Raw genomic sequence first — 13,412 nt, forward strand, 5'->3', positions numbered from 1 at the left:
TTGTTTTTTAAAATTTTAATATTAATTATTTTTTTTTAAAATTAAAAAAGTCCTATCATACTTAAGACAATGTTGTATAATAATAATAATTTCAAATACTAATTTTTATTTTAACATTCATTTCAAGAATTTGATTTCATTATGATTATTATTATTATTATTATACGTATCACTTATAATATACGAGGAAAAAAATATGTTAGGATTTTTTTCTTATAAAAAACTTTAAAATCCTATCATATTGAGGTGTATGAAACGAACACAAAACACACACACACAAATAAAACATTTCACTTTCCACTATATATATATTTTATTACATTTGATATTACGTTGTTTCGTATACATGAAAAAACAAATTAACTTTCTTCTTCTTTATGAAGAGTCGTTCACTTCATTGATACCCTCCGAAGGTTGAGTTTCGGTTTCCCCCCACCATGGCTGTGTCGATACACTATCAAATAAATCAGCCATTATTGAGTCTATAAGTTTTTGTTTGCAAAATACTTTCATTTCCAATTTTAATCGTTCACCATCAATGTTCACATCACTGTTCTTATCAAGAGAGACACTTGGAAAACTAATGTTCATACCATTAATAATACTCTGTTCATCTACACAGGTATGGATTCCGGCAAGTCCTCTGCATGTAAGACACTGCAATTGTACATGATTACGAATAGTATCTGTACACAAGTCAAAATATTCACGTAGCACAACACTACAAACTTTACTGTTTTTCACAGCATGTTCAATACACGGTAATATTTCCAAGAAATAAAGCCAATCACTTGAAGTTAAGTACACAGTGTTTCGAGGAGCATGAAGTGTTCCTTTCTTCTCTAACATCACTAATTTTTCACCCATTAGTTTTCGTACCACCAGTTCGTTTTTTCGACCAAGAGATTTTATAAATGTAATTTCCACTTGAGAATTTAAATAGTCCGTAACAAATGGGGTTAAATGTACAAGTTTCTCCCACTCTGCCAAATTTAACTCCACTCCAAACACAAGTCCTTTGCCAACACGAATCACTGGTTCAAATGTATCACTATCCAGTCCGATACAAATTAATTTGGTTTTCATTGAATTAAGTCCATATTCAACATTTAACAAGTACTCTTTTTTGGTATCCATAGTTGACGTACAAGTACTCAAAGACATGTTACTCCAGTCGCTGGTCAGCCCAGAATAACGACACTATGCATGCAGATGACTGCGCATGCATGAAGAGGAGGGGCGAAGAGGAAAATTCATGTTTCATCTTGTTTGTACATGTCACCATACACTTACGATGAGTAAACCAGTTCAGTAAATTCAAGATCGTGCATGTTACGTCCAGATACATTAATCTTCATTCCTTTATATATTAAACAGACATTCCCACTTTGTAAATACGTTAATAATGCACCATTATCTGCTTCCAATTTTTCAGTACAACGTCCAGGTAAAATCACTTTTTCACCTCCTTCAAATGTCACACAGGCCTTCCTACCATATACCGTTGTAATTATCTCACAGTTTACAATACGAAATGGTACTCCAATCTCCAAATCTCTCATTTTTGTAAAGGGTACCATTGATGGCTTATTAAGCTTATCTAATAAACTCATTGACGATGACATCTTTAAATTTTTGACGTTTCTTCCTTTGCAACAGCTGCTAACAGAATGATCTACACAAGCACATACGTTCCGCTTACGCTCTTCGCAGGAGGTGTGGGGGGTTTGGGGATTCAAATTATTAGCCAATAAACGACAAGAACACGAAAAAGGCATGTTTTATCTTGTTTTTTACATCTGTTAGGCGTCCAAGACTATGAGCATAGCAACAGCAAACCAACATTTTCCCACGGGCTTCTGTGGTAACCGTAAAAGGATATGTACATAGCAACTAAAGAGGAGTAGGGGGTTACGGGGTTCAAATAAACCAAAATTTTCCCACGCGCTTCTGTACTACCCGTAAAAGGCTATGAACATAGCAACTAAAGGCTTGTCGAAACTTGCCTCCCAATTCCAGGAAATGACATCAATTTCTAGGAAAACAAGATAATTTTTTGCTGACTCGGCCATCTATCGGCACCCACTTCTACTGGGGTGTACTAAATGCCTGTACAAAATTTCAAGCTTTTATCTTGAACAGTCAGGGCGGGAAAAATATCAATAATCCCCACAATGCCCCAGATTACTGTAAAATACCTTGATCTCAGGCAGAACATTTCCTGAGCCATCCCTATTTATCCTAGAATCATAGTTCGCCCTTTCTTATCTTCAGATTAAAACTGCCTTTCAAACGGACCCTTCACATGTCTCCATCATATATCTAAGGCGGGAAAATCGCGGAAAAAGGGATTTTTTAAACCACAAAATCCCTTTTATTTACCTTTTTGCCCCTCTGGATCCATCTTGTGCTAACGCAGAGATCCGAAAAAATCTAATAAATAGTACTCGGTGGGCTGAATGTTTGTACAAAATTTCAATTTTCTAGGTGCGAAAGTAAGCCCGCCAAAAAATAATGAAAATAGGACTAACAAAAATATTTTTTTTAAAGTTGTGATGTCATCACCTCCTATGTCTCGACACAGAAAGGCGTGAAACCATACGTAACGTGTTCTACAGTGCCTCTAGACTTGAAAAAAAAAAGTATAAGCTATATTGGTTCTTTTTTAATCGAATAATGAAGACGCTACTTTAGTACCTAAAAATAGGCACTAGAACTCCAAAGGGATTCAGATTATGAGACAAGAAAATTTTAACATTTGGATTGTAAATTTGGAGGTATCGTAACTTCTTGTATCTACTGACCAAATTATATTTAGTTAATCCTCAATATAATATGAATTTTATTTCTAATTTCTGTTTCTAATTTCTAGTCTGAAGGAAAGCCTTCTTTGCGCACATATTTTAAATCTACCATTGTGGCAACGTTGGGCAAAAATCTGTGTTCAGAAAGACCAACAGAGATTTGTGAACAATTCGAGATCTATAGTGTGCGCAATCCTGTTGCTCCCCTATTAGTGTCAAATTCATAATTTTCAGAGTCGTTGAGATGAACTGTGATTTTTCCGATTCAGTTTAAATTGATGCTAGTAACAAATAAATACTTTTGTCAGGAAATCTTAAAAAAAATAATAATAATAATAAATGCAATTTCAAAGAAAATCAGTCTTATGTAGATAGGTTTTATGTACAAGGGCATAAATTGAAACTGTTATGCACAAAAGTATGTTTGGTCTGGGGTAGTAGTTCTTGGTTAAACTTAACAAAAACTACCTAGACTATAATTTATGGAGAGAAAGCAAAAATAAATAAATAAAATAAATAGAGAAATAATAATAATATAAAAACAGTGCTTTTAGTTTTTCGACGGAAGAAAAAAAAATTTCAGTTTTTTCAAGCGTCAAAAACACTAACTGCAACACTTTTTTTGTTTTATACATAGTAGCTGGCCCCCCTTGAAAAATGACGGGCCCCTCCTACATAAACCTGCTGGTTACTACACCCCTGGTGAAGCAGTAAGTCCATGTCTCATTATAACATTGGTGTTCAAAGGTATGCTAAACTCCAACGAATTGATATCCTTCTGTAGTTCATAAACAATGCTAAATAATAATGACAATCTAGCTCTAGTTGACGGGCATTTCTCGTGCAATTGAACTGAGCATGGTTTATCTATTACGACAATACAACGCTATTTGCCGTAAAATACTTCTAACTGCCGTAAACCAGACATACTCTTGGATGCCAATGAAGACGAACTGGCGTGTAATGTAAAGTTAATTTGAGAAACATTTTTGGAAATGTTAAAAGTAACAAGGCCAAGACGTTTTTAAATTTTGCATCAACAAGTGAGTGGAATCAAAGTTCTGTATGTAGATTTGAAACCAAAAGAAGGTGTTGTATTGCAGAGTACACGATTTTTGCAAAAGCAAGTGTATTCATTGTGTGTACCATCAGCTAATATGTGATCTAATAAAATTGTAGACATTAATAACTTTCATGTGTAGTGTGTTTTTTAAAACTTTTATTTGGACGAAGACTTATTTAAGGATAATATATTTGTACCGCGTAAAAAGTGAACATTAATCAAGAATTATAATGTAATGTATTTCAGAAGTAATAATATTGATAATCTCCTCTCTCTTTTTTAAATACGCACACACACAAAACAGAGAAACGAAAGCAACAAGCATACTAGCAGGTTGAACTTGAAACTTTGTGACGTCATCGGAATGTGGCCAATAAGAGTGCTACTTCAGCAATTTTTTGGAGGAACCTCTTGGGATCGCCGAAAATGCTAGGAGGTTGAACTTGAATCTTTGTTACGTCATCAGTACGTGGCCAATAAGAGTGCTACTTCAGCCATATATTGGACGAACCTCTTGAGATCGGCGAAAGTGCCTTCTGGTTACATGTATCTTCTTTAAGCATTTACTTGATCTTACATCAATTTCTTTCCTTTGCACTTTTGACTTTTTTCGTGATACATTTCCCCCTTTTCCCTAACCTTTGCATTCTATCATCGTCGGTATTAGGACCCTTATTCAGTGTTCGTAGTTTGAGGGAAATTTCCCTAATCTAGGGAAATTTCATAGGTAAATTTTGCAAGAAGAAAATTTTTCGATAAAACGTGAAAAATCGAGGGAAATTCTCTAGATGACTGACTGACCAATATCAGTGCTTATTATTATTTTTTTTTATTCTTCAGAAATAAACCAATACAGTAGTTATAGTTTGTGTGTGCTGAAACTACCATAATTTGCACAATTGTTGGCTGGATATGGCACGGTGGCTCTGTGGTAGAGCTACTACCTCTGGTGCGTGGGGTCCTTGGTTCAATCCCACATCAAGTAAGCTTGATGTACACATCATGTCCGTGGATTTTCTTGAGGCACTGCCGTTTTCTCCCACTTTCTCATTCTTCCATCATCGTCTCCCTTAACCTTAACCTTATCATGGGACGTTAAATTGGTTGGGTGCATAAAATGATTTCATTTGACTTCATTTTGTTCACTGGGTGTAAATGTGTGTATACTTTTGTGAAAAAAATAAATAAAAAAATAAAACGAGAAAAAAGAAAAAGAAAGAAAAGAAAGAAAAATGAATCTTCAACCTAATTTTAGTTAGGTACTTAATTTAGCTGTGGATTAATGGTTCGAAATCTCATGTCGATTTTACTTTGCTGAGTTCGTGCCAAGTTATCAGTTCTAATCCGCGGATTCTGCGAATATATCTGAACAAGCCTTTTTTTCAGGATGAGGTTGTTCGCCCCACATCAAATCCCCAAGCTGAAAGATCACCCCCTTGTCGTCTGTCCGCGACTGCTTATTCAGTATATTCGCAGCTAACCTGTAAATCTAGAGGCCTTCTCCTCGATCCACAACTGGAGGACGCTCCATGCCGTTGTGACACGAAGACCACATTTTACACAAATTAATATACCTATACCCTAGAAACACAATAGGTACTGATTATCCGAACACTGCTTTAAAACACACAGGAACAATCAATATTCCCGGATATATTGATGCATATTAAGACTGTGCAAGCTTTGATGCCGTAAAAATCGTAAATTAGAGACTATTGTCAATGTAGTATTTCATGAATGCATCGTACGTTTGACTATCCGAACTATTCTTGATGTAACACATTGTTTCGCTTTATAGCAACATAACTTTATAGCAGGGATGCAAATAAGCAAACAAAATTTTACTAGCCCAAGAAAAAAAGCTACTAGCCCACATCCCATATTCCAATCGTGATTATTATTGTCTTTGCTGTTTAATAACTCGCCCGCACCGATAAACTCGGGCGAGTGCTTATTTGCATCTCTTCTTTATAGTTATTTTTGTAAGTGATTACACTCTTTACCTGATCTCCACCAATAACAACTGTCTGAATTTATATAACACAAAACTGGTATCCAGAAGAACATTTAAAAAAATAAATGTCTATAATGTGATAATGCTCAGGGCACTTTATGTAAAGGGCGCCTTATACCCTTCACAAGTTCTTTTTTAACAGCCACTATTTGAAACCTGGTATACAGAAAAACTAAAACTACTTATCTATAATGTGATGTTTCGTAGGGCGACTTAGGTAAAGGGCGCACTGTATATTTACGGGTTCTTTACCAATAGTAACTATATGTATGTATTGTACAGGACTGTAGTATAGAGAAGAGTGAATAAAATCATCCATCTTTGATGTGGTCTCGCAAGGGCGTCTAATGTAAAGGGCGCATTGCGCCTTTCACGGGTTCTTTACCAATAAAACTGTAAGAATTTATTACTAAAAACTTGTACTTTTATTTATACTGTGATGTTTCGGAGGGCGCACCGAGACACGTCCCGGTGGGCCAGCTCGGGCCTATCCTGAAGTACGATGAGCTTATACTTCAACAATGAAAAAGGTGAAAAAAATGAAAAAAAAATAGAGCAAACGAATAAAACAAATGTGGTTAGTATTTTCATTAATATAGCTAAATTAATCTTATCACATAACTTTTGTCAAAGCTATTGGACACTCAACAGACTAGAGAAAATTTGATAAGAAAAGGGAATATTTTGTGTCATTCGAGGGAAATTTTCTTAAAGAAACTTACGAACACTGCTTATTCATTGTCTGAACTGCTTCCCCGACTTTACCTTTGTCCAATTTTCACGTTTTCTTTTCTCGATTGCGACGTTTACTTTTTACCCTATTGTAATTATTACTTTGTAGCTTTTTTATATTTATTACTTCACCTATTTTTCTACTAATCAAATCTTTTCATTATACATGTTTAATTACTTTTTAAAATTGGCGGCAAGTCTTGTCCAGGACAATGGTTATTCTAATATTTTTTTAACAGAAGAGAAAGAAGACGTGTTTTCACTTGTGTGTATGGTGGTAAGTACTCTGTGCCCACGTTGGTGTTATTCGTCAAACACTAAGAATTGCGTAGGTTAGGTTGTTAAAAAATTGTGCTTTATAAAAGGTGAGTTTCAAGAAATAAGTAAATATCAACAGCAATAGAAAAATACGCAAGTATGTTGCGTACTTTCGTAATCAATTTAGCCTCATTATTATTTGTGTGTGTAGCATATGTTGAGTTTGTGAATATTGGACACATTAGCCAAGTTTGAGCAACATAATTCCACAAATCACGTATATTGGGTGAGGAGTGACAGATATGAGTTAAGCGATGTTAACTTGATGCAATTTCTATCTTACACTTTTAACAAATGGTAATACCATAGAATAAATATGTTCGCTGTATGCTAATACAGTGTTTCAACTGAACCATTAATGCTTGGGTTCAAATATGGAATTGCGGGGCACTTCATTGTTCTGAGACTTTAGGGTAAATTCTCCTATACATGTAGAGTTGCTAACTGATTGGGGTAATAGTATACATGAGAACCCCTGATCTGCGTTTCTTCTGTGTTCTCTTACCACTTCTGCATGAAATACCATAAATTTTCTACGTAGTGCAATAGTAAGAAGTATCCATGTGCACAAGACATGCGATATGCGTTAAATTTCCCCCGTCCCCCTCACACACATAGTCATAGATAAAGTACAAGGGCACTACACATGCAGATATAAAGTACAGGTACGTTCTTCTTTATTTTCGTATCAGTCGATAAGTCGCTTTGTTACCCTCTTTGTAAGTTCGTACATACTCAATGAATAATCCCTAAAAGTATGAGCGCCCTGCTCCTTCGGGAACTGATGCAGCTTCATGTATACTATATCCAATTGGGTTACTCTACCGGCTTGCTGATTTTTTCAGGTTTAAGTTAAATAATGTGTAAATTTTTGGATAAATATTGGTCTTTCTGCGGAACAATGGTGGGAATAATTGTGGATACTTCTCAGAATTTTGGTTACTCTAGCATTCAGCTGATTTGAATAAAATTTATTACTTACTTTGCTGTCAAAATTAATCAAAACTTCAAGTTGTATTTTTAATGTTTGGGTTCATTCAATTGTTACGCTTAATTCAAGTTGTATCTTTAAAAATAAATCGCCAAAACTGAGAAAGCAAAGAAAATTATAAAAAAGCAAGAACCTAATTCAGCTCGCTCGGTGCATGCAGTTGTATAATGGCAATGATGTAATCCTTTCTACTTTCATTCTCATCAATCTAGTACTTATTCCTACTTCAAGATACTTATTTCTACCTTGCGTCATGTCAACAAGGTGACAAAATCACTTGTTCTGCACAAAATGCACTCTTGCCCAATCTATTAAATAATTAAAATACTACTATTTCAATATTCAAGTAACCGATATCTAAATATATACGTTAGAACTAAAGAAATCATTGACGGTCGTTATGGCGTTTTGAGTTTCTAGTAGAAGAACGATGAATTAAAAAAAAAAAAAAAAAAATACTTTCTGTGGCTTAACAGCAACTCTAAATGTATTACTACGCATAAATAGGTGAGTGCCAGAATGGGGTTCGAGGTACCGTGAGGTACCTACTTTCTGCATTAGAAAATACATGTCTCTAAAATGTTGTAAGAAACGTTACTGATATCTGCTTACCGAAAACGCAACCCGGTACGCCTTATGGTTACCGAAATAGGAGGGAATAAGGAACACATAAAGATACAGGGTTGCGTATTACCTGGTGCAGCTTCTAAAAATGGATTACTGAGGCCTAACAACGTCCTTAAAAGTAGTTTCAATCAAAAACACACACATTCCTAGGGAGCTTTTGCTACTATGGGATTCGCAAAACTTCCATTTTCAACCATTATGTTAGAAGAATGTTGCAAACATGTGTGTCCAACGAAAACTACAACTCAAAATGTTTAACGGCTATTAGGTATTATCAAATAAAGAGAGGGACCATATAGTTACGGGTGTTTTCTAGTCAGAGGGTAAATTTCCGAAACTGTCATTGAAGGTTAATAAGCACTCCGGAAGCAATTTCATCCTGAAGTAATTAGATGTCTGCATGGGGTTTTATAATAAAGATTAAGGGTTCACTCGAGCAGACGGCTCTACCAAAAACAAAATTTATAGGTAAAATACGATGTCAAACACTTTTCGTAGAAGAAGTAGAGTGTGAATATAAGTAATTTCTGTCATTAGATATCATATTGAAATACATTTTAAATGGGAGTGAACGTATTCAGTGAAGCGGAAGGCGTAATAATACAAGAATGCGAAAGAGGTGGAAATAAACGGAGGAAATTGTTCTATACGTGTTAGCAATGGACATTTGCGATAGATATAATGTAAACATACGATTTTATTACAAAGAATTGTGTGATAAAGAGCGTCATAAAGTTTTTGCAGCGTCATGGTATGTTGAAACGTAAAATCAACTATGCGAAGTGTGGAAAAGAGGTATAAATTCAAAACAGACGAATTTCTCCTCGCAGCGGGCCATTTGTACCCGGGAAACCAGTGAAGCCATTTTGAAAGTAAGAGTTATTACGATTATTTAATTGTTTTTCAAGGTGAAAATTATTGCGGATATTATGTATTTTTCCACTATCCTTGTTTATGCGTATGCTCCCCGTCGCTGACGCGCCTGCTCCGTATGGACACACTCCCTCGCTCCGCTCGGGCCCCCCTGCTGCGCTCCTGCGCTCACTCGGTTAGATGGCATTCGTGCTTTTAGTGGCCACCTAGCATAAGTTGGTTCGCGATTTATGTATTAGCTCCTCATATAGTGCATGGTCTGCAAGAAGAAATCGGAAAATGCATTAAATGTGTGAAAATTTGGTAGAGCCGTCTGCTCGAGTTTTGCCAAGATTAAATTTTAAAAGCTTTTGAAAGTATATCTATACACTTTTAGAGAGAGTAACAAATATGTGTTTACCCAAAACTTCCAGACGGTACTCCTAACCGCTAGAGAGGGACCGTAAAATAAAGGCGTATTAGAAGTTAGAATTTCAGGAACAATTATTGATCCCCACAAAAATTAAATATGATTATTACCCTATGGCGTAAGTGAGTACCTCAGTACATTTTCGATCGAGACTAGTTCATTTTTACTTTCCCTTTGGGAAGTTTTAAGGGTACATCGAGCGGTGTAAAACAGTGAAAATGCCATGTTAATAACTAATATAGCAACCGAGATATAAAGAATGATTTATTTTATGACATCATAAAAGTAGATACCCTTATGTATTTGAACTTTTGGGGTCTTTGCTATAAGAAGAAGACATTTTAGAAAACTACTTATATGTATCTTAATAATGAATTTAATGTACGTTCAGCAATTAAATATGATCGTATCTCTATGGTTATATTAATCCCTAGCAGAATTTCTGCAAATTACTTCAATATCGAAGAGAATTTGAAAAGTTCATGGCGCTAGAGAATACAGTGAAACTCTATCTCAGTATGTAATGTAGTTACTGAGATATTAGGAATTACATTTTTGAAGACGTCACAAATATAGAAACCATTATGGATTTGGACTTGTGGGTTAGTGCTAAAAGAAGAATAATTTTCAAAAAACTAATATTTGTACCTTAATTGATAGTCTGGTGGGAAGTCCGCAGTTTCTTCTCGATTAGTATCTATATCTGTCCATGGAGAACTTGAAATGGTGATGCGTCACCAACCAGCTGGAAATGCAAATAGCAGTCTTGGTCTCTAAGGACAATATGTAGAATCGAGGAACTGGCAGAAGGTTCCTGCAGACAGTCTAACATGAGGGGCTATCCTTTATATGTTAACCTGCTTTTATTGTCTTGTAATACATACAGGTGTAGCGTGTGTCAGAATATTGCAAGACTTGTGATTCTTTTATTATAGGTCGTAATATATATTAATAACAATAGCCCTTCCACTTCCCCCTGCCACTTTCTTACAATCTTGCCTATGACAGATGCAACTTGTCTCTTGCCTTTTCCTCTGTCTAATGCTTCATTATTTCCTTTCTCTCTCTCTCTTTTCTGCTAGTTATACCTCAGCAGGTTGAGGTAAAGCTTTTTAGCATGACATCTGAAAATTATGTCTATATCATTAACAATTGTACTCCCTGTCTCTTGCAGTTAAAGACTCACTTGGAGCAAAATGAGTCGATTTTTTGCAACTGGTTCTGATTCTGAAACCGAGAGCTCATCTGATGATGAGCCAGTTCAACGCCAGCCAACAGCTGCTTTCACAGTAAGTGCAGTTTATCCCAAGAGTTTTGTTTGTTATTCCTTTTAACTTAGATGATATGTAGCTTGAAGTTGGTAGATTATAATAGGAAAGACGAAATAATGTATATATATGTATTTCATTCTCAAGACATTAATGCTGTACTGAGGTATTTTTGAAGGTTTGTATTTAGTAGTAAAAGTTATGTGATTTTTTCCTGGAGCATCCGAATCTGTAATTAAAAATGGAGGTTCCTATTTAAGTTTTCAAAGTTGATCCCCCTCCCGCCCACGGGGGTGGGGCAGGGTGTAGAGTGTGGTATCGATGGATGCCCCTTTTGAGACGAACAACTTTTTTTTTTTTTTTAATCCGATTTGTACTTTTCCAGATATTTTCAAAAACTAGTTTTAAATGCCTCAGTTTTCATCTGTTAGTTACGAATTTGGATTTTTGTCAATTACAGCACCATCTATCACGCAACGAAAAAATGTTAAATACAAAAGCTACGTATTTTTTCGCGGAGAATCCGAATCTGTAATAATAAATGGGGATTCCTATTTTAAGATTTCAAAGTTGACTCCCCCCTCCCCGGGGTTTGGGGCAGAAGATAGCGTGGTGTCATTGGACGTCCCCCTTTGAGACGAACAACTTTTGTTACAATTATTTTAAAATGCAATTTGTAATTTTCCAGATATTTCCAATAACAGTTTTAAATGCCTCACCGTGTATATAAAGAAGACAGCGAGATAAAAAGAAATATTGATAAAATATGAAAACTTACGTAAAAAGAAAACCGTTGTTGGTATATAAGTTAGAGTTGCTAATTAGTGAGCTGAAGTTGTAAAGATTAAGAATTAAGATTACATTGATCATTTACAAAATTATGTACTTCTGTTGTGTTTAAACTCTTTTCGGGCCCTTATGTAATTTATACCATTGCTGATTTTCAATATAATAATCGTACCTAGTGATTGCTGTATTGTAACTGTTAATTGATTTTGCAGTTTAGCGATGAAGAAGAAGATGCAAAGCGTGTTGTGCGCTCTGCGAAGGAGAAACGCTATGAAGAGATAATGAATTTAATTAAGCAGATAAGAAACTTCAAGAAAATTAAGGATATGAGCAGCATGTTGTCAAGTGAGTTGTGTGTTCTAAATAAAATTTATGTTGTTACTAATATCATTATCATCTCTATATAGAGGGCATTTGTTTCAGCATTTGTAGAAAACTTTACAAGATCTACTGCTATTTATGGACATTGCAATACAAAGAATGAGACATGAGTGGAATGAAATTTGCTCCACAAATTCGTTAAATGACTAAGGAATTGATTACAATTTCAGAAATATACGTACATCATCTCTAATCTTGAGTAATCAGTATGGAATGAAGCTTCCACTTGCTGCAGTCAAAGCACATGATGCGTGTCATTATATCGAATTAAACAGTCGTAGGATGCGCTTTGAGAAATCGCTTTCGCTCTGGTTGTATGCAAGTCCACAAGACATGGACACTGTCTCTGAAGAATTGTGACGAATAAGACCAACCAATAACGTTCCTTATACAGGGTGGCCCACGAAATTGTCCATTTTTCTTTTTGATGAAACTTTTAATAGCAAAGATATAGCAATGAAACTAATATCAAAAGAAAGAATACCTGTGGGTAAATGTTCTAGTCCAAGGACGTATTCAATATGGTCGCCATTAACAAACATGCATGTAATTTATTACATGTTTTCTGTAATTTCATTGCATGCCTGAACAATAAGTCTTCCGAGTTCCGTCAAATTTTGAAGATATTTAGGAAATATCCTTTCCTTGAAGTACCGCCACAGAAAACAGTTACATGGGTTAAGATCTAGACCAGCGTTTCCCAACCTTTTTCAACTTGCGGCACACTCATTAAGATATTATTATTATTATTTGTAAACATATAACACCTTGTAATTTTTTCTGTGATTACTGATATCTTTTTCACAGACAAGAAGGTTCGGTCACTGGTTTCAATCCGTGGTAAATCATTATGCTTATTTTTCATTCTAATTTAAAAATAGAAAACAATTACAATGAAATATAAGACTCAGGTTTATAAAAATACACTTTCTCTTTCGAAAATTGTATCCAACCTTTCACTAAGAAGGAAGATTACTAAATAACGAACGAACAAACAAATCTTTTGTACTTTTAGAACACAAATGAAGGTAATTTGTATGCAGGTTTGCTTTCTCGAAATGATTGAATAATATTTTAAAATTTCAAGTTACGAAATAGTCTGCAACAATAAAGAAGCAATAATGGTGATAAGAATTATAACAA

At 35.1% G+C, this 13,412-nt stretch overlaps 2 protein-coding genes across 3 annotated transcripts in view; both read left to right on the top strand.

Annotated features, from left to right (window-relative positions):
- Window positions 1-13,412, top strand: part of LOC145675263 (acidic mammalian chitinase-like) — a 354,567-nt gene that overhangs the window by 15,630 nt on the left and 325,525 nt on the right. The window lies entirely within an intron of this gene.
- The window catches only part of eIF3c (eukaryotic translation initiation factor 3 subunit c), a 64,400-nt gene continuing 57,817 nt past the window's right edge, over window positions 6,830-13,412 (top strand). Inside the window, exons 1-3 of one of the 2 annotated variants that reach the window (XM_081745630.1) lie at window positions 6,830-6,978; window positions 11,006-11,120; window positions 12,101-12,233. In XM_081745630.1, coding sequence (XP_081601756.1) covers window positions 11,028-11,120; window positions 12,101-12,233 — 226 coding nt within the window. In that variant the 5' untranslated portion in view covers window positions 6,830-6,978; window positions 11,006-11,027. The remainder of the gene's footprint in view (window positions 6,979-11,005; window positions 11,121-12,100; window positions 12,234-13,412) is intronic. The other variant, XM_081745634.1, reaches the window with a different exon arrangement.

This window comes from Thermobia domestica, chromosome 2 (assembly GCF_964235325.1).
Source record: "Thermobia domestica chromosome 2, izTheDome1.hap1.1, whole genome shotgun sequence".
NCBI lineage: Eukaryota > Metazoa > Arthropoda > Insecta > Zygentoma > Lepismatidae > Thermobia > Thermobia domestica.